The sequence below is a fragment of the Phalacrocorax aristotelis genome, chromosome 1, assembly GCF_949628215.1.
Source record: "Phalacrocorax aristotelis chromosome 1, bGulAri2.1, whole genome shotgun sequence".
NCBI lineage: Eukaryota > Metazoa > Chordata > Aves > Suliformes > Phalacrocoracidae > Phalacrocorax > Phalacrocorax aristotelis.
Genome location: NC_134276.1, coordinates 139,234,540 through 139,253,014, shown reverse-complemented (window position 1 = coordinate 139,253,014; position 18,475 = coordinate 139,234,540). Strand labels below are relative to the sequence as shown.

At 44.6% G+C, this 18,475-nt stretch overlaps 1 protein-coding gene and 1 long non-coding RNA gene across 2 annotated transcripts in view; one reads left to right on the top strand and one right to left on the bottom strand.

Annotated features, from left to right (window-relative positions):
• LRP6 (LDL receptor related protein 6) overlaps positions 1–2,673 on the bottom strand; it is a 126,001-nt gene extending 123,328 nt beyond the window's left edge. The window contains exon 1 of the mRNA XM_075112192.1: positions 2,536–2,673. Coding sequence (XP_074968293.1) covers positions 2,536–2,590 — 55 coding nt within the window. The 5' untranslated portion in view covers positions 2,591–2,673. The remainder of the gene's footprint in view (positions 1–2,535) is intronic.
• Positions 2,674–3,336: 663 nt separating this feature from the next.
• LOC142065736 (uncharacterized) lies at positions 3,337–11,836 on the top strand. The gene is made up of 4 exons (XR_012663512.1): positions 3,337–3,425; positions 4,877–4,954; positions 9,415–9,463; positions 11,752–11,836. It is a non-coding gene; the product is annotated as an uncharacterized LOC142065736 (long non-coding RNA).
• The last annotated feature ends 6,639 nt before the right edge of the window (positions 11,837–18,475 follow it).

Genomic DNA, 18,475 nt, shown 5'->3' with positions numbered 1-18,475 from the left:
GGAACCCTAATCCCCCAAACTGAACCAGAGGCTGAGGGAGGAGAACAGAGACCAGACTGTGATGAGGGTCAAGAGGTTCCAGGAAAGTTACTCCTTTCTTCCATCAGCCAGAATTAAAAAAAAAACCCACACCACCAAACCTCCACAGCAAGCTGTCATGACAGTAATCTCCCACCTCTTCGAAATCCAAGAACCTGCCCTGGAAATGTCAGTAGGATCTGGCTTACCACAGTCTTTGGATGACTTTGAAAGACGGGTGTCTTGCCCTGTGCATCCATTTCTGGCTAGGAACTGCCTGGTACTTCTTAAAGTCCTTCTTAGCTTACAGGGTACCGCCCTTCCAGGTTACCAGTTTTATTCCTTTCCAGATCGGTAAAGGAGTCTATCACAGTTCCATCAGACTAATGATCACAATTCAGTTGTAAACCTCTGTCCATTTGCTTTTTTTAAGTCAACGAGAACAGGGAGGTTACTTCTGTAAGCAGAGAGGATGCTGCAATCCATAAATACACACTATTACATTTTCTGAGTTTCAATCTTTGGCACTATTGGCTTGGCATCCTTCACAGCACTGAATTCACAAACCAAACAGTGAACTTCATCATTTCACCTCTACTTTCATGTATAAACTTATTCATACTCATGCTGGCACTGCCTCTGCCTCATTAAAGAACTGCTGACACCTCTTCTGAACTCAACACATCTTATTCAAACCAATCCTACTTGCATAGATGTTGTTTATTAGGGAGGATGCATGCATTAAAATTTGATTTTTGTTTCTTCAGAGTTCAGCTGTTCCTGCTGTTTCTCTCTATCTCAGGTAACAATTAGCCAGTAGGAAAATTACTATCCTGTCACAAACAGAAGATTATGACTTCAGGTAGGTGATCAAACAGCAGGAGACCATGAGCACAGAAGAAACAAAAATGCTGTTCAGATACAAATGTCCTTGGCAATAGACAAAGATGAGAGAAACAACAGCCCGGACAGTTTATAAACTGAATGTTTCTTCAAAGTGTCTTATTTAGCATCATCAAGTATACAAAAATTTACAAAAGCACACGTCACTATTTTGAGATTAACTTGAAGAAATTTCAGTGACAATATTTTATGCCATTACATATGACAGCTATTCCTGTGCTGTCATTTGAACTAGGTTGAACAGCAAGTTAGAGCTAAATGAAGGGTTTATTAAGAACAGGTATGATCTTTACTTAACAAAACGAACTAATTGGGAAACAGTTTCTCTCTCTACTCCAGACCCAACTTAACTTTTGAAAATTGGGGTTTAACCCCCACAATAGGAGTATGAAATGTTACACAGTCCATTTAAATAAGTATACTTGTATCTTTGCAAACAGGATACAATATGGCAAACAGATGCATGGGGAGGGGGTGAGGGCAGGGTATGGAGGAGAGGAAAATTTTTGTTTTCCAGAGTAATGAGCAACTAGAGACTAGGCAGTTACTTCAACCTAAATCATGCTTACTTTAGCTATCATCAAAACACACTAGTGTTGATGAATTTTCTAAATCAAAGTGTGGTCGATTAACTGTTAGCAATTAACCTCTTCCTCCATCTAGTATGAAAAAATACAAGTAAACAGCAAAACGAGGGATGCAATACCACAGGTGATTTCTTTCTAGAAAGACTAAACACAGAGAAATAATTACTGCAGTTAAGTTTACAGCATCGGTTTTCTTACCGATTGTGCTCTGTAAGACAAGAAATTTTGTCGGAGAGGGGAAGAGGAATAAAAATTCTCAGCTACTTTAAATGACATCCCCTTGTAAGACACTAGGCTGCTGATTTAAAGCTGTATGAACACCCGTAGCAGTTCATCAGAGAAGCACAAACTTCTCTCAAGTCCCAGTGCAGAGCCAGCACAGCTGAGAGGAGCATTCATTCCTCTTCTCGCCAACTCCGCAGGCTCACTTTCGCTGGCGAGGCGGCTTTCGGTGAAACGCCGGTTCCCGGGCACTTTCCAAACACAAACACCACCACCACCCCCCACTCACCAAACCCAACACGATGAATACGTGAGGCTCCCCCCTACACCCGGCAGGATAAAACCCAACTCTCCGGGGGGGGTGGGGGGTGGTGGTGGTGTATGAGAGGAGCCTGGCGATAGTCACGGCGGTGTCAGCCTGACACCGGGGCTGCCGAGCTGCTGCCTGGGGGCGGACGGAGAGAGATCAGGTGGGGGTGGGGGTGTGTGCTGCTTTAGGGGGGCTTTTTTTTTTTTTTAACCCAACAATATGCCAGGAGAGAAGCGGCCGGTGGCCGCTGGCAGGGCGGGCTGCTACCCAGCGCGGCTCGGGGCGCCGGGGAAGTTGTTGGTGAGGCGGCGAGGCCGCGGCGGCGGCGGCGGGCGGGCAAGAGCGCTGCCCCCGCGTCGGGCCCCGCGCCCCGCCGGCAGCCAGGCCTCTCCCCTCCCGCACGCCCAAACATGGCCCCTCGCCACCAGCCCTGCAACTTTTCCTCCTGCCCCCCCCCCACACCCCCCGCCCCTGCCGCCGCCTCTCCCCTCTTACCTCTCATCAGGGAACAAAAACTGCAGGCAAGTAGGCTGCGCAGGACGGCCCCCATCTTCCTTCCCTCCTCGCTCTCACCAGCGGGGAGGCGGCGGCGGGGAGCAGCACCTCCGCTGCCAGTTCATGCTTCCAGGCGGGCGGGGGAGGTGGCGGGGAACGGGCGGGGGAAGGCGGGGATGGGCGGCGGCGGAGGTTCCCCCCTCGCCGGTCCCTAGCAAGCCACTTGCCCCGCCGCGCCACCGCGGGAGCGGGTGCTGCCCTCCATGCCGGCCGGCCGCCGCCTCACCGCAACCGCCGCGGCCGTTCCCCCATCCACCCCTCCGCTCGCTTGCCCGGCCTCGGCCTCCGCCTCCGCCGGGCGCGCACAGGCGCAGGGATACAGTCCTCCTCCCCCGGCCCGGCCTCGCCTCCGCCTCCCCGCGCCGCGCCCGGACGGCTCCCGGCTCCCGGAGCAGCGCCCGCCCCCCCCCGGCACCTCTCCCGTCAGGGAGGGAGCGGAGGGGCGGGGGCGGCAGGCGCGCGCACGGCCGCGGGCAGGGGGGCGCGCGCGCAGGCGGGCGGTCTCTCTCGCACACGCGCGCGCGCGCGTCCGCACGCCCCACGGCTGACAAAAGCCCGGCGGGGTCCGCGGTTCGGAGGGGGCTTGTCAAGCGGCGGGGCTGGGCCGGTGGCGGCGGCGCCCCCCCGAGGTGCCCGCTCGCGGTGCAGGCTGAGGGGAAGCGGTGGGGGGGCGGCCGCATTCCAGCGGGACTACTTCCCGCCCCTCACCCCCTCCGCCTGCCGCGATGCGCATCGCGGAGCAGCACCGGACCGGGAGGGACGGGACTACTTTCTGCCACTGAGGAGAAGCGACGGCCGTACCACAAAGGCGGTGGCAGCTCCTCCGCCAGGTGAAGGTGGCGTCGGCGACCACAGCGATGGCTACGACCCGGGCGGGCGGTGCAGGGCCCTTCGCGGCCTCCCGCTCATGCCTCAAGCGTCGCTTTCCCGCCCACTCCCCCGGGAGGGGCAGGCTGGCGCCTCCGGGGCGAAGGCTGCGGGCACGGGCCGGGCCGGGCCGAGCCGCGGCGGCCCCTCGGCTCTTCCCCGGGGCCCGGCGCTCGGGCCAGCCGCGGGCTCACCCTGGCCTTTAAATATTTATCGGCTCCGCCGGTTGAATTAGAAACAAAACCCGGGGGGAGCGGGCTGTGATATTACAGTATCGCTCGGGGCGGGGGAATTAAGCGATATGCTAAAATGAAGTTACAATTAATACCCCTAGTGTAGAGGCTCAAGAGCAATAATTTCGATCTTTCCTAGAGCAGAGCGAGCAGGCGCCCCTTACCAGTAGGGCTTGCTGCTTGGCTGATGTAATGGTGCATGATTTCTTTCCTAGCAGTTTTAGGTTGGTTCAGCTTTTTGTCTCCCTTGCTAAATCAAATGTAGTAAGCTGGGTTTGTGCTGTTTGGAGCAGTAGTTACAAATGAAAAAAAAAAAACTTAAATGAGCGTTCAAACATAATTTACTCTTTCCCCTATTACATCTGTGTAAACACACCATTTTATTTCTGAAGAAGCTAAAAAGTTACAATTTTGTAATCTAGTCTTACTTAAAAAAAGCTTCCTTCCTTACCTACTTCGTTCATTCCTAATAAGCGATACAAAATGCAGGTTGCTTGCATTTCCTCTAGATTAGAAAACCTGCTTCAGGACTTCTACGAGGAACATTAAGTCTAAATCATGTTCTCCCTCACTCATGGAATATGACAGCTGGTTAGTAGGATAATGATATGATGCAGAACAACTTGCAACAAAATTTGAGATCCTTACATTCAGAAGTCTGTATTATTTTCAGGATTATTAGAAACTTATGGAAACATTTACCTTTTAATTTCATATCTGTTGAACATATATTTTCATAGCTTTTCCTGTGATTACAGTAGGAGATAACATCTGGGCCGGATTAAAGGCCCGGGCACTGTAGACTGCCTCTTAACATCAGGCTCCTGGAGTCATATGATAATATCAGACTCTCAGCTTTTAGTGGGGGAAAAACAAAAAAGAAAAACCCAGAGCTTTTTACGAGAAGTAGTATATTTCCAACCTTCAAGGTTGCAAAAACATTTTAAAAATGTAAACAACGTGACTCAACAGCAATACCTGCCCGAGGCCAGGTCTGCGTTACAAAACATTGTCCTTGACGCTCAGCTGGATGAAGTAGCCGCCTCCGTTACCGCACTGTCAGCTGGGAGGATCAGCAAACTTGAGCAAATCCACTTGGATAGTGGAGGGGAAGGGCTTCCCATGCAAAAATATATCTAGACAGTAGATAACCGGCATCTGACCTTTGTTGTCACCACTAGGTTTTGCAGGAGCTGGCAGAAGGTGCACACCGTTACATTTATTTTCACTGTTTAATTGGAGTCCGAGAAGAAAAAGAGGTTCGTGGGATTATTTTCCTTATACTGTACGCTCATAATGTTGTGCAATCTGTGATTAATCTCTTGGGAAGTATGGCAGATCTGTAATGAATTCTTCATATCTTAATCGCACAGTGCACATCTGAGGAAAACCTCAGGCCTGGACCCCTGCATCACAGAGCACATTTCTTTACATGCCATTCCTTCTCGCACCTTATCTGCTTTGCTGGAAACACTCTGGTGCCTCGACTATCTCCCGTCTGGGAGCCTGATCCCCTGCCTGGTTGCTCTTACTCTTAAAGATGACTTCTCTGCTGTCCAGGCTGACTGGTTTTTTTAGCTTTCGAAATTTATACACTGTCACCCCTCGCACTGGTGCATAATTCAAGCCCTTTCCTTTCCCGCTAGGATTTCCTTGGAGCCATTCGACAATTATTGGCATCACCTCCTTCAGCCTAGCCCCTTTCACCAACAGCATGCATATTACAGCCCAGGCAGCCTTATTTGAACCCATTTTCCCAACAATACTTAGGATTCAAGACCAAGCCTATGTTGTAACTGTTTGTCAGCTTTACTTCTAATTTATACACGTTGAATCAGCTCCATGGCAGGGGTTTTTACAAAATAAAATGGAAGGCAAGATTACCACACACAGAAAAGCCTCTGACAGGCAAGGTTTCTCTGAGATTATGTTCCTTTATTTCAGCTTAAAGTCAAAGTAAATGGGAGTGAAGAGGGAATGTCTCTTTTTATTTTAGCAAGAAGCATCCCGTGTTGGGTACAGTTATTTTCATTAACCTTAGAAAGAGAAACCTCGGTTTGCCAGGTTGCTCAAGTCCAGTCCGAGGCTTCAACTGCTAAGCAGCCTGCACGGCCTTATCCTTACCTCCAGACTTAGGTGGTGGCTCAATGATACAAGAGCTTTCACAGGTTGTCTTTTTTTTTTTATACTAGGGTTAGTTCTCTGGTGTGGTTGGTGGCCCAGCCTCACAGGCAGTTGTGTCAGCACACAGGAGAGCAAGGGACAGCAGCTGGAGTTCCTGAAACCAGCAGTGACTGGCCAAAGTCACTCTCCCTTTGAATGTGCCCTGAGTTCCAGCTGAGTCAATGGGATCTTCTGTAGGACCGGGACCGAAGTCCCTAATGAGCAAAAGCTGTTAGGAGAAGATGGCTGCTCAGCAAATGAATTTGTGGCTGCCCACATCACAGAAACCACTATCATAATTAGCTCTCTTGCTGAATGTCTCAACAAGAATTAATGGGCATGGCATGGTGAAATCCTGGTCCCTCTGAAGTCAATGGCAAAACTCTCACCAACTTCAAAAGGGCCAAGGTTTCATGCTGAAACTCTAGCTCAAGTCCTTTCTTGCCCCCAGCAGCAAAGTCTGCAGCACCGTAGCTTAGGAAGTGGGACGTGAAGTAGTGATGACTTCAGCAATGATGTCTCTTACAACCATTTAGATAAAATAGGACACCCTGGCTTGCGGCATCATCACCTTGCCACTTTGCCCAGGTCATACAGTTTATAAAAAAAATGCTCCATCCAACCCTTCCCCAAAACAAGGTGAGCCCTAATAAATGCAACAGATATGCCTGATGAGGTTTATCCTCTTCCAAAAGTGCAATGGGTTCACCATGGTGTTCCTCCTTCAGTGAACAGAGTACGCCATCCTCTCTTCCTTCCTAAAGTCAAATTGTCAAATTGCAGACATTATTTTTTCCCCTTGCTTTTGCTCCCATACTGTATGAACTGCACCTTTTCAATGGGACTTGAGCAACTTGTGAGCCGATTTCCTTGGACTGATAGTTGTGTCTTTAGTCTAGAAATTTTCTCCAGGCCGTAAGACCCCATTTGTCCTTGCAGTTACTGTCTGCAGGGTTCCCCTGACAGTCTGTCAAACCGCAGCAAAAACTAGCACTCCCGCTACTTCTGTGGCAATTTTCCCATCAAACATCTCATCAAGTCCTTTTTTTATCACATACAGAGTTGCCTCTTCTTGTGTTTCAGTACTATCTTATTTCCCCCCTGTGAAATATAATACCCATTCTTTCTTTCCCATCTCCTCTACCAGAAGAGGTTGCTTGGTGCCTAGGATGAAAACTGCATTTCTTTGTGGCTAAAAAAAAACCCACCGTCCTTACAACAAAAACTTCAGAGAGGAGAAGGTGCTAGAGTTCAGCAGACCATGCAAGCGAGCTAGTCCAACAGGAATCCAGCGATATGCCCAAGGGAAATATGAAATAAGGTGACCTGAAAGGCTTGGGCATTTTCTTTACGCTTTTGGAGGAGCGTTTGGACTCCTGCTGATGGTGCATCCAAGGTCAGGCTGTCTACCTACTACCTCCTTTCTCCTCTTCCATCTCCCAGGGAGTTGAAAACAGCACTGCCTGAGGATATGCTTCTTCAGCGGTCATGTTTTCAGTGTGAACTATGCAGGATTCTGATTTTAATCTGGCACTGCCCACCAGACCACAGGGCAAGTCCAAGATTTTCCTTATGGATGCTTAGCTGTGGCTACATTTCAAAGCCAAATTATAAAAATGTCATTTGAGAAAGTTACAGTTCTAAAATTTATAAAGTACTTTAATGATAGGTTGATACAGCAAAAACATCCTTTTAAAAGAGCTCACATTTCAGGTTGACAGGCACCAAAACACTATTTTGTTTTAGTTTGCTCAAATTTACAAAACCAGTCAGCATCTGGGCTCTATTAACCATAACGTGCGTGCCTTTTAAACAACAACAATTTAAGAATATTTCCTTTTCAAACCCCTTTCATGGAGTTCAGCGTTTTGCAATACACATCCATAATATTTAACAATTCTGCTTTGCACTGCAACCTTTGAAGTTTAAAAATTAGTTACTGGTAAAGCATTGTACATCTGCTCACACTCTTTTAGTCACAGGGATTAATGACTAGGATTTATGCCTATGGTCAAGAAACGTAAGTCACCGTGTCATACTAATTAGCAATCTTTCCTACAACAATTTTCAATCTTTATGTAATGTACACGGTGTGACACACCATCTGTGCGTAGGAAAGAGCTCATTTGCAACTTGAAGTAGCCAGTTCTGGGCTAAAGTGCTGTACCATGGAAGTGCAGTTTATGGCAAGCGAAGAGACTCATCCCTCGATGGTTCAAACTTTTGGAGGAATTTTCATATTTCTATTTCATAGTTATAGTTTATAATAATATCTTCATGTTAATATTTTATTTATACATATGCTTTTGTTTACAGTTTATATCTATATTCATATTATTTATATTCATATAAAAATTAGTCTGCAATTCAGCCAAGACACTAAGCACCTCAAGAATATGGCTATGGATCATCAATCGTGATACCTCTTCAGGGGGGTTGTATTTATCAGCTGTTAAGTTCTCAAAATAGGCTAGAAAAGCGAGATGAGTTACTCGGCGCAGAAAAGAGCGCCCTCTAATGGTTTAAAGTCTGCGATGTTTTAGGAAGCCCTCTTTGAGGAGATTTGTAAGGTAAGGTCACACAAATGCAAGATGTTGGAACAATTTATTATTTCAAGGAAAGCCCAAATCTTCGTATCCTCTTAATTGCTTTATACGTAGTAATTAAAAATAAGGATGGAGGCATATTCTTGGTAACATTTTCATTAAATTACCATTACCCAGGATTTCTCAGAGAAAAATCAATGCCTCTGACAATTCAGAACTATTACTCATACTCTGTTCAACGAGTTTTATGTTTCACTGTGGGAAGCGTGTTTGAAGGCCTGGAAAGGCAGTAGGCAGGACAGGTGTAAGTCCCCAGTTTATTTCAGAATCATAAAAATGATTGTGAACGCCCTGGAACACGATACTACTCTTGAATGAGTAAACTTCAAGGACAAAATCCTTTTTATTTTTTTTAAAAGATCTTTAAATCAACTAATCACAATGCAGATAATGGTTTCATTAGTCCTTGCTTACTTCTCAACTAATGAAATCCCAAGATAATCGATAGTGGCTGATTCTACAGTGTATCCTTTTTTTAACAGGCCTTGCCAGTAATTTAGTTAGTGAATTTCTTGTTTATTAGAAACACGGTAATATTTGCATCAAAGATATAGAACTTGGAGGGAATGGCTGAAGTGGAAACAGAGCGCCAAATTCACCCCCCTACCCTGTTATCAACTGGCGGCAGCAGCACTTAGTGCAGGGTGCGTTGTAACCACCCATGCCTCCACAAAAGATACTTGAAATACAGGCACGGAACAGCAAAAAGCATGGCACACATTCACCCCGGCCATTAGCTAAAGTGTCTCCTGTTAATTTAATTGCCCGTTAGAGCAGGGATGAACGTGGGTCCTTAAGCTTGCACCCTCTCCGTATATAAAGGTTTCCGTGTCTTATGTCCTGTAACTCATTCTTCATGTGATGAAGCAATGGAAAAGGAAATTATATATGGTTGAAGTCGCATTTGCTGCTTTTCCATCTCCATTAGTTCTTTGAATAATGTCTTACAGTGTCGACTTTGATAAAGACTCTTCCAGTACAGCTGGCAACTAAATGTAGGTAAGTAACAAAGGAAAACACAGAGAAAGACAGACCCCTCCCCAAATATATTTGTTAAAAGGGTTGTGCCTGCTATAAAGATATTACTGAAGGATCATCATATTCCATTTTGGAATAATTAGATTATATTTTCCCCTCTCAAGAAAAAATGATGATTAGAGTGAGGCTATCCAATCCATTCCTCATCCTTCCTTTTTCCACCCCCTCCCCAGTCAAACCCACAAAGACAGTATTTGGTCACATGGATCTTTGCATAAAAGACAGGGAATTGTGTCTGAATAGCCCTGACTCATAAACCTCCTTCCAATGCCTTTTTCAGTGTCAGAGATTTGCAGTTAATGCAACTTCCACTAATTTTTTTCCTTACTACAATTGTGAAAAATCTAATACCTTCAGAATGATCTGAAAAGAGCTTACACAGAACAAAATCCCCGTTTAATCTTTGCATATTAAGAAATCTTTTCTCTGAACAATACATTTAAAATGCTATTTTCCCCAAACACTTTTTTTTTTAAGATAAGTAAAGCTCTAAGTGTTGAAAGAAATGATGATTTAGAGTTCTATCTGCATTTGTGGTTTAAAAGTCCTGGCACTTTAACTGGAGGAAACGTTAGTGAGGATATGTGCATCCTATGGTACACTGTGGCAGTAAATCATTAATTCAGTATACCGAAAGGTGTTCCAGTCACCATGTTAAAAAAACCAACGGGAGCCACAGACCCAAACCACTTAAAGATAGGAGAAAAAAATGTTTGCGGAGCATCATGTATAGCAGTTCTTTAGTCGTTGCTCCCACTTTGTGTACTACCCCTCCGAGTCACAGTACCATAGAATCATAGAATGGTTTGGGTTGGAAGGGACCTTAAAGATCATTTACTTCCAACCCCCCTGCCACGGGCAGGAACACCTTTCACTAGACCAGATTGCTCAAAGCCCTGTCCAACCCAGCCTGGAACACTTCAGGGATGGGACATCCACATCCTCTCTGAGCAACCTGTTCCAGTGTCTCACCACCCTCATAGTTAAGAATTTCTTCCTTATATCTAATCTAAATCTACTCTCTTTCAGTTTAAAACCATTGCCCCTTGTCCTATCACTACAGGCTCCAGTAAAAAGCCTGCCTCCGTCTTTCTTCCAAGCCCTCTTTATATATTGAAAGGCCACACTATGGCCTCCCTGGACCCTTTTCTTCCCCAGGCTGAATAACTCCAACTCTCTCAGCCTTTCTTTATAGGAGAGGCATTCCAGCCCTCTGATCATCTTTGTGGCCTTCCCCTGGACCTTCTTGAGCAGACCCATGTCTTTCTTGTGTTGGGGGCCTCAGAGCTGGATGCAGTACTCCAGGTGGTGTCTTACAAGAGCGGAGTAGAGGGGGAGAATCACTTCCCTTGACCTGCTGGCCATGCTTCTTTTGATGCAGCCCAGGATATGGTTGGCCTTCTGGGCTGCAGGTGTACATTGCCAGCTCATATCCAATTTTCCACCTACGAGTACCCCAAAGTCCTTCTCTGCAGGGCTTCTCTCTATCTATGCATCCCCTAGTCTGTATTAATATTGCGGATAGCCCCGACCTTGCACTTGGCCTTTTTGGACTTCATGAGGTTCACAAGGGCCCATCCTCAAGCCTGTCAAGGTCCCTCTGGATGGCATCCCTTCCCTCCAGCATATCAACTGCACCACTCAGCTCAGTGTCATCTGCAAACTTGCTGAGGGTGCACTCAACTCCACTGTCTATGTCATTGATGAAGATATTGAGCAGTATCAGTCCAAATACAGAACCTTGAGGGACACCACTTGTTACTGATCTCCATTTGCCATCGACTGCAACTCTCTAGATTTGGCCATCCAGCAAATTCCCTATCCATCAAATAGTCCATCCATCAAACCCGTATCTCTCCAATTAAGGAACAAGGACATTCTGCACATTTTATAGCTTTTACAAAACGTCAAGAATTGGGCAGCCTGTACTTGCTCTCACTTTATTTGTTTGTTTTACCCCACCGAGTGATCACAGTATACAAGCAGAAGAGCTGTAGCTCTTGGTCTCGTTCAGTGCCCCAGCAGCTGCCCCGGTTTCTGCACAGGAAGTTTAGAGTACTCAGTTACACATCTGCCAGTTCTTTTTATTATTCTTTCCATTAAATACATGCCATGGTTTATACTTACATGAACACAAAACATTTGAAACTTGTGCCTATGTTGTAGCTGGAACACTTGTCATAGCTCTTTGAGACAAAAAAAAGGACAAAATCTGTTTTTTCTGAGATACTGGTTTTTTCTTTCAATAGATTCAGAAGGACCTCTTCATGAGCAAAAAAACCCTCAACATTATGCAGCCCTGGGTCCTTGACATATGGATCATTCAGTAATTATTTTGCTACATAGATACCATTTCAAAAGAAAGTTTAGAACACCAAAATTCAAGTCTAAAATACTCTTCAGTTTTAAACAGGAAGATCTGAAAACTAAAGCAAAACACAGCCTAGCAAATACAAAGGCAAATTCGCATTTTCTTTCCCTGTGCAAAACTTCCACTCTTGAACAATGTTGGATAGACAATGGAACGGCTGTGCAGAAAAAGAAGGTAGAGGATAGATATTGAGTTGTCACAACTGATGGTAATAGGAGAAAATAAATATAAATTGAGCTGAGTTAAATATTGAAACAAGATTTGTTAAATTTTAGGTGAAAAGCCAAATGAGAAATATGCAAAGTCTTTTCTGGAGAGACCTACCTTGTTTTACCAGGTCCATTACGAGACCTGCAACCAAGATTGCTCTAATTAGGACTTTATCAGGATTCAATTGGCTGAAAAGTAACCAAAGGAAAAAAAAAAATTGGTGTCAGTTACAAAGTTATAAACTTTACCCCAAAACAACGACTTATCTTTTCAATTCACCTTTCAAGCCTACTTTTCTTCTACAGTCTCAGCTGGAACAGAGGTGTCAGCTGGCAGCAGAGCAGGTACAAGAACCTGTGCGTCACTGTTGTGGTCTAACCCCAGCCAGCAACTAAGCACCACACAGCTGCTGGCCCACTCCCCCCTGGTGGGAGGGGGGAGAGACCTGGGAGAGTAAAAGTGAGAAAACTCATGAGTTGAGATAAGAACAGTATAATAATTGAAATAAAGTAAAGTAAAATAGTGGTAGTAGTAGTGATAACGCAAGTGATGCACGATACAATTGCTCACCATCCGCTGACTGATGCCCAGCCCATCCCCCAGCAGCAATCGCTGCCCCCCAGCCAACTCCCCCCAGAGCTGAGCATGACATCGTATGGTGTGGAATATCCCTTTGGCCAGTTTGGGTCAGCTGTCCCGGCTGTGTCCCCGCCCAACTTCTTGTGCACCTGGCAGAGCATGGGGAGCTGAAAAGTCCTTGACTTACACCAATAAGCACTACTTAGCAACAACTGAAACATCAGTGTGTTATCAACATTATTCTCATACTAAATCCAAAGCACAGCACTATACTAGCTACTAGGAGGAAAACTGATTTTATCCCAGCTGAAACCAGGACACACTTGCCAGCTGATGCACGGTGACATACTGTTGTGCAAGGTCATGGACCCCAGCTGCTGCATCTGCCCGCTTTAACTCCATCTGGATTGCTGCCCAGGATTACCTTCTTCTACGTTCCAAACGCCTGATGTTTTACAAAGTCAGGTGATGGCTCCAGACACAAGGAAGTAAGGTGCGCTGTAACTGCTTGTATCATTTATGCACTTTATTGGTTGCTCTTTTTGCTATCGCTGGTGTTTGCAGAGTAAGTTCCTGGAAATCCCTTGCGTTACCAATTGATGCGGTAGCCATCGGAGATGTCTGCTGTCACCAGTGATACCTATTTTTGGCAACTGCAAAAACATCATGGCACTTGAACTACCCTCAGACTCACCCTTGAGATGGAGCCTCTAACATATTGCTGGGAAAGCTTACACTCACTCCTAGATGTAGCACGTGGATAGACTTCAGCGTTCAGGCCTGTCACTTTTCAAACTCTACCATCCTTTTGAACATTCACTTGAGCGTGGTACGCCCTTACTTTATGTATCTGTCGGTGTAGGAAAGCCACATGTGTATCTTGTTTAGTAGTGAACAGCATAGCCAAGTTGTTCTCACTTGTTTAAAACTATACCTCACAAACAAATTATTTTTTACCCTTTTTAAAATTGAGTGCTCCGTATAGTGCAAAATATAACATGCCAAGTCTGGAGTCTTTCCAGAACTTGTGCCTAAGTCATCACATGGTGGAAAAACATTTGAACTCCTTATTTTGTGCCCTGAAACAAAACAAGGACAGCATTGTCATAATTAAATAATGAGAAGCAGCTGGTAAAATGGTCTTTGGATTCTTTCAGAAATTTTACCTCTGGGCTGAGAAGTCCTGCCATCCTACAAGGGAATTGTTTTGGAAAGTTATGAGCCACTAAGTGGGACAACTTGACTTACAGCCATAAACTGTGTGCTGGAGGACCTCCCACTGCCACCAATGGAAGTTGCACTCACAAAGACAGAGCAGCACACGGCCACTGAAGTAAAGGGATCATCTCATTCATAACTTGGAGAATCTAAACGTACTTGGATACTTACTTGGAGGATCCAAATAACTTACTTGGAGGATCCAAATTCTTGCACAGAAGGATTTCAGTACTGTCAGTGGAACTTGGATTTAGGGGTAGGGAAAAAAGGCTCTTTCATAAAAGCAAACACAGAAACTTACTCAGAAACTAAACAGCAGGCAAGTCTATAGGAAATCTGTGCCATAGTGAGGGTTTTTCTACCATCTTCCTAGTACCAGAACAAATGTTTGAACTTTGTGCAAATTATCAATCTAGGTGTTGTTGAGAAGAGTTACAAAAGTCACAGTCCACCAATCATGTCCTTCTTTCAGTGTAAGTGGGGCACAGAGAAAACCTGATGCTGCTCCTGGTGGCTTTTGAACGTTCAGCCAGAACTCAGCTGCTTCTCTGACGTGGCAGGTACCAAAGAACCTTATAAGCACTTTTACCGTATATAGCCATCTTTACCATCCTAGCATTTTGAAGAAACACCTTTGTGGTCTTCAGAGTGACTGCTCAAACCAGCAAATGTTTCAAAACATGCCTAGGGTTTAGCCAGTCTAATCTATAACATCTTGAAGTTGTTCTGGATGTTAACTGCTCGTTAAATTTCTCTGAGAAAATAGAGTGCACAAATTATCTGATGACTATTCCTGGGTGTTGTCAGTATGATGTAATTTTCAATTTTCTATTAAAACCAAAGAAAACCAAAAAGAAGAGGGATCAGAACACCTTGGACATGGCATATCTAAACTCTTGCCACTGAAGAGAATGACATTTTATAGGTTGGAAGGAGAGGAGTAACAGAACAGAAATTAAAGCACAACCCTCAAGTTTTTTATTTTTTTCATGAAGTGAGCCAATATACAGGAAACAGTGATCCAGCGTAGCTGTAATGAAACTTCAAAATACATTTATTCATTGTTTATAGTATCTACAAAACACAAAGAGGACAAAGAGCAGCAGCTTTATGCTTTGCACTTTAGTATCCTCAAGAAGCGTAGAGATCTAGAAGCAAAAATCAAATTCAGACTGTGAGATTAAGAGTAAGTGTGGGCTTCCTGAAGATAAATTTTCAATATATCCTAATCCTTCAGGGGACCTACACATCAAGAGGCTGGTAAAGCATCTGGGAATAGCATGTACACTCCTGAAGGGATGTGCAAGACTTTTACATGATGAGGGGATGCAGCTATTCTGTAACAATCAAAGAATAGGGATGTAGAGAAACATATTACCTATGTAAGAGAATGAGTAATGCACAGGAAGGGCCGAGCAGTCCAGGCCAGTTTCAGTAGTGTGACAGAGCACAAAGTATAGCTCCCCTATATGAAGGGTTGCTGGGTGGAAACTGTTGACTGTAATAACGGCACTTTAAACTCAATGTTTGTATCAGAATGGAGTGTGGGATGGTGGGACCAAAGCAGTAGCTAATGGTGTAATCAGATTCAAATCCGCTAAAATGGTTTTGCAGGAGGAAGTAAAAAAAGATTCAGTTTTGAAACTGTCTTCTCATGTAATTGGTTTTTTGGGTTTTTGTTTCTGTCGGTTAGTAATTTACCTGGAAGAATCCCGAGTACAAGCATTTCCTACTTGTAAGGAATTACAATAGGCTGAAGCACTATTTGAAGAGAACATGCCATACTGAGTTTGCAGCCCTTTGGGGTAGGGACTACGCACCCTTCTCATCCATCTCAGATATATCTGCACTTTATTTTTTTATGATTGTTTGCAGTGGTTATAAAATTTGGGCTTTCTATTTGCCTTACTGTACAATATCACAAAACAGTTTTTTTTTCACGACAGTCTGTACTTACACACCTTGCGTTTGCTCAGCACTCTAAAGCAACAACATGAAAACAAGCAGCTGCAGCATTTATTACACTCTCCAGGTGATTAAAGTCAGTCAGCTTTTGGCCTTGAGCCATAACATAAGTGGTTACCTTCAGAAAGAGCCACCCCAAGCGCACAGGTTGTCATCATATTGTGATGGCTGATGATCCCATGAGTGTGGTGCACAGTTAAGACCGTAGGAGATGTCAATAGAAAAATAGAAGCATGCACAGAAATTTCAGATAAACAGTGTTGAAAAGCATAAAAAACTGGATGGATATTTTACAGTTACTGTATTTCACTCCTTTCCGTTTCATGATATAAAAGCATTATCCAGACAAATAAATAAGCTCCGAAAATGCGTATAATTAAGCAGCATAGTTGAAAGAATGATGATAGGAAATCTCTCTCTCCTGCTCTGTTAACTGGCAACGCCAATACGTGGCTAATGATGCAATCTGATTTAACATGATTAAAATAGAGAAGATAATTTGCTTAGCTTTGTTGTCTTCTACAGCTGTTCACTACACTATATGATAGTCAGAAGTTTTAAAAGCGTGCATATATAATGCTTCACCCAGAACCTTCCAATAAACAAAACAGCTTTCCTATAAAACGTTTTTGTAATGAAATAGCCATTTATTGGAAAGGTAAAACCTGAGCTAATTAAAACATTTTTAAATTGGCTCCTCAAACTTGGCAATTCTATATAATAAACCCTTGTTGCCCTCTAGTGTTCAAACACAGCTTGTAAATGCCCTGCCAGATCCAAACTTGTCACCTAACAATTCCCCATTTGCTCTTAATCCAACAGGACAAATGGACGGGAAAAAAAAGTCAGGGTTTCAGTACACCTGCCTAGAACCTACTTTCTTTGCTCAGCATTGTCACGATCCACTGCTGGGTTGAACAGTTTGGCAGAGGTTAAACCCCCTTGCTTTCCAACCAACCTCAGATAATTCTGGGAGGTTGGGGCGGCTGCGCTTAACTTCTGATTAACTCCAATGTGTTATTGTGACTAGGTTCCTTTTACATTCTTGGAAACAGAATTAAGACTCAAAACGGAGTCAAGTGCCAAGTCACTTTATTTGGCCAGAAATAAGTACAGGAGAGAAAAGCAAAGAGAGGAAAAAAAATGGTGAAAAAGCGAACGAGAGGGAGAGAGGGAGGGAGAGAGTGGTACTGTTGCGATAGCTATCACCACGGATCTGTGGCAGTCCGTCCGCTCTGGGCACAGGGGGGTGTCCGGGCATCCGATGCATCTTTGAAGCCGGTGGAGGGGGAGATGTTCCAGAACGCGCCCCCTGTCATCTCTGCTGGTTTCCCCTTTTATAAGGTTACTCTCTTCAATAGTCAATAACTGTCTGCACACCCCTGCCTCCCACTTGGCGTTGGGGCGCATGGCCAGTACTGTCACTAGAGGGTTCCTGAAAGTTCTAGAGGGTCCGAGCCCCCCCCCCCCCCCCCCCCAAATATGTTGCCGGTTGGCCTTGAGCTGGGCATATGTGCAGCGGACGAGTACTCTGAGATAACGGGGCGCACATTCCTGCTGGGTCGACCTTGGTGATTAAACTGTTCCATTCAGCTGCTGTAGTGATCAGGCTTTGTTAGAGAAACTTGCCTGCCAACGATGTTGAGACAAGTTTCTAGTCCCTGACAAGCATAAAAAAGGATTTTTAATATAAGAACATTTAAAGTTCTTTGTTTCACTCGAAAATTGTGAAACAGCACTCTGCTCAGCATCCTCACCAAATTAGTCATGGTACCCGTGCACCTCTTCTGCCGTTCACTGTGCTTGATACATGTCACTGCTTGGGATGGAGGGTGATATTTCCAATGATATTAGCCAAATACCTGCCCAGTGCTCTGAATGACCCTGAGATATGTCTGCCTGCCGTATCTCTTGAATACGTATCTCTTGAACATATCTCTACTGTACTGGACCGTATCAATTAATACCAACAATCTCTACCTCCAACAAATTTGTTATTACAGCAGAAAGGCACAGAGATGTCCCCAGCACCTCTCCTGCAATGAGCTGCTGTGGCGACCTCAGCAATGTAGAAGGCTTCTCACGAAGATGTAGTTCTTTTGAGAGAAGATTACAGTCCGCCTCAGATCTGCGCCACATTTTTTCAGCCCACAACTGGGTCTAGTACTTATCATTTTATTAACTCGTTTCCCAGAAATGTTATTCTCCCTCCTCACATTCCTTCACCAGAAACCTTTGAAAATAGCTATTAAAAATAAAAAAGAAGAAAGAAACGGAGGTTTGACAAAGTGCAGTCAGCAGACAAGCTGATGAACTTGAGATGCTTTCCTTTTGTAATTTTGTTCACTTTTAAGAGGTTATCCAGAATGTTTTTCATTTAAGCATTGTCAGACTTAAGCAGTGTAGAAGACCAGCTGGTTTTGTATCTGTAAAGCAATTTGCAACCCCCATATAGTAAGAATTCAACTTCTTGACATAAGGAACACTGACTTTTCTTTGATCTTTGAATAATGGAATTTTCAGAGAATTTTCTGCATAAAGTTATTGTTAGAGCTCTCAGAAAACTTGCCTTGAGGCCATTTTTGGATCACACCTGCTTCCCACTGCACTGAGCTTGACAGATCTAAGAA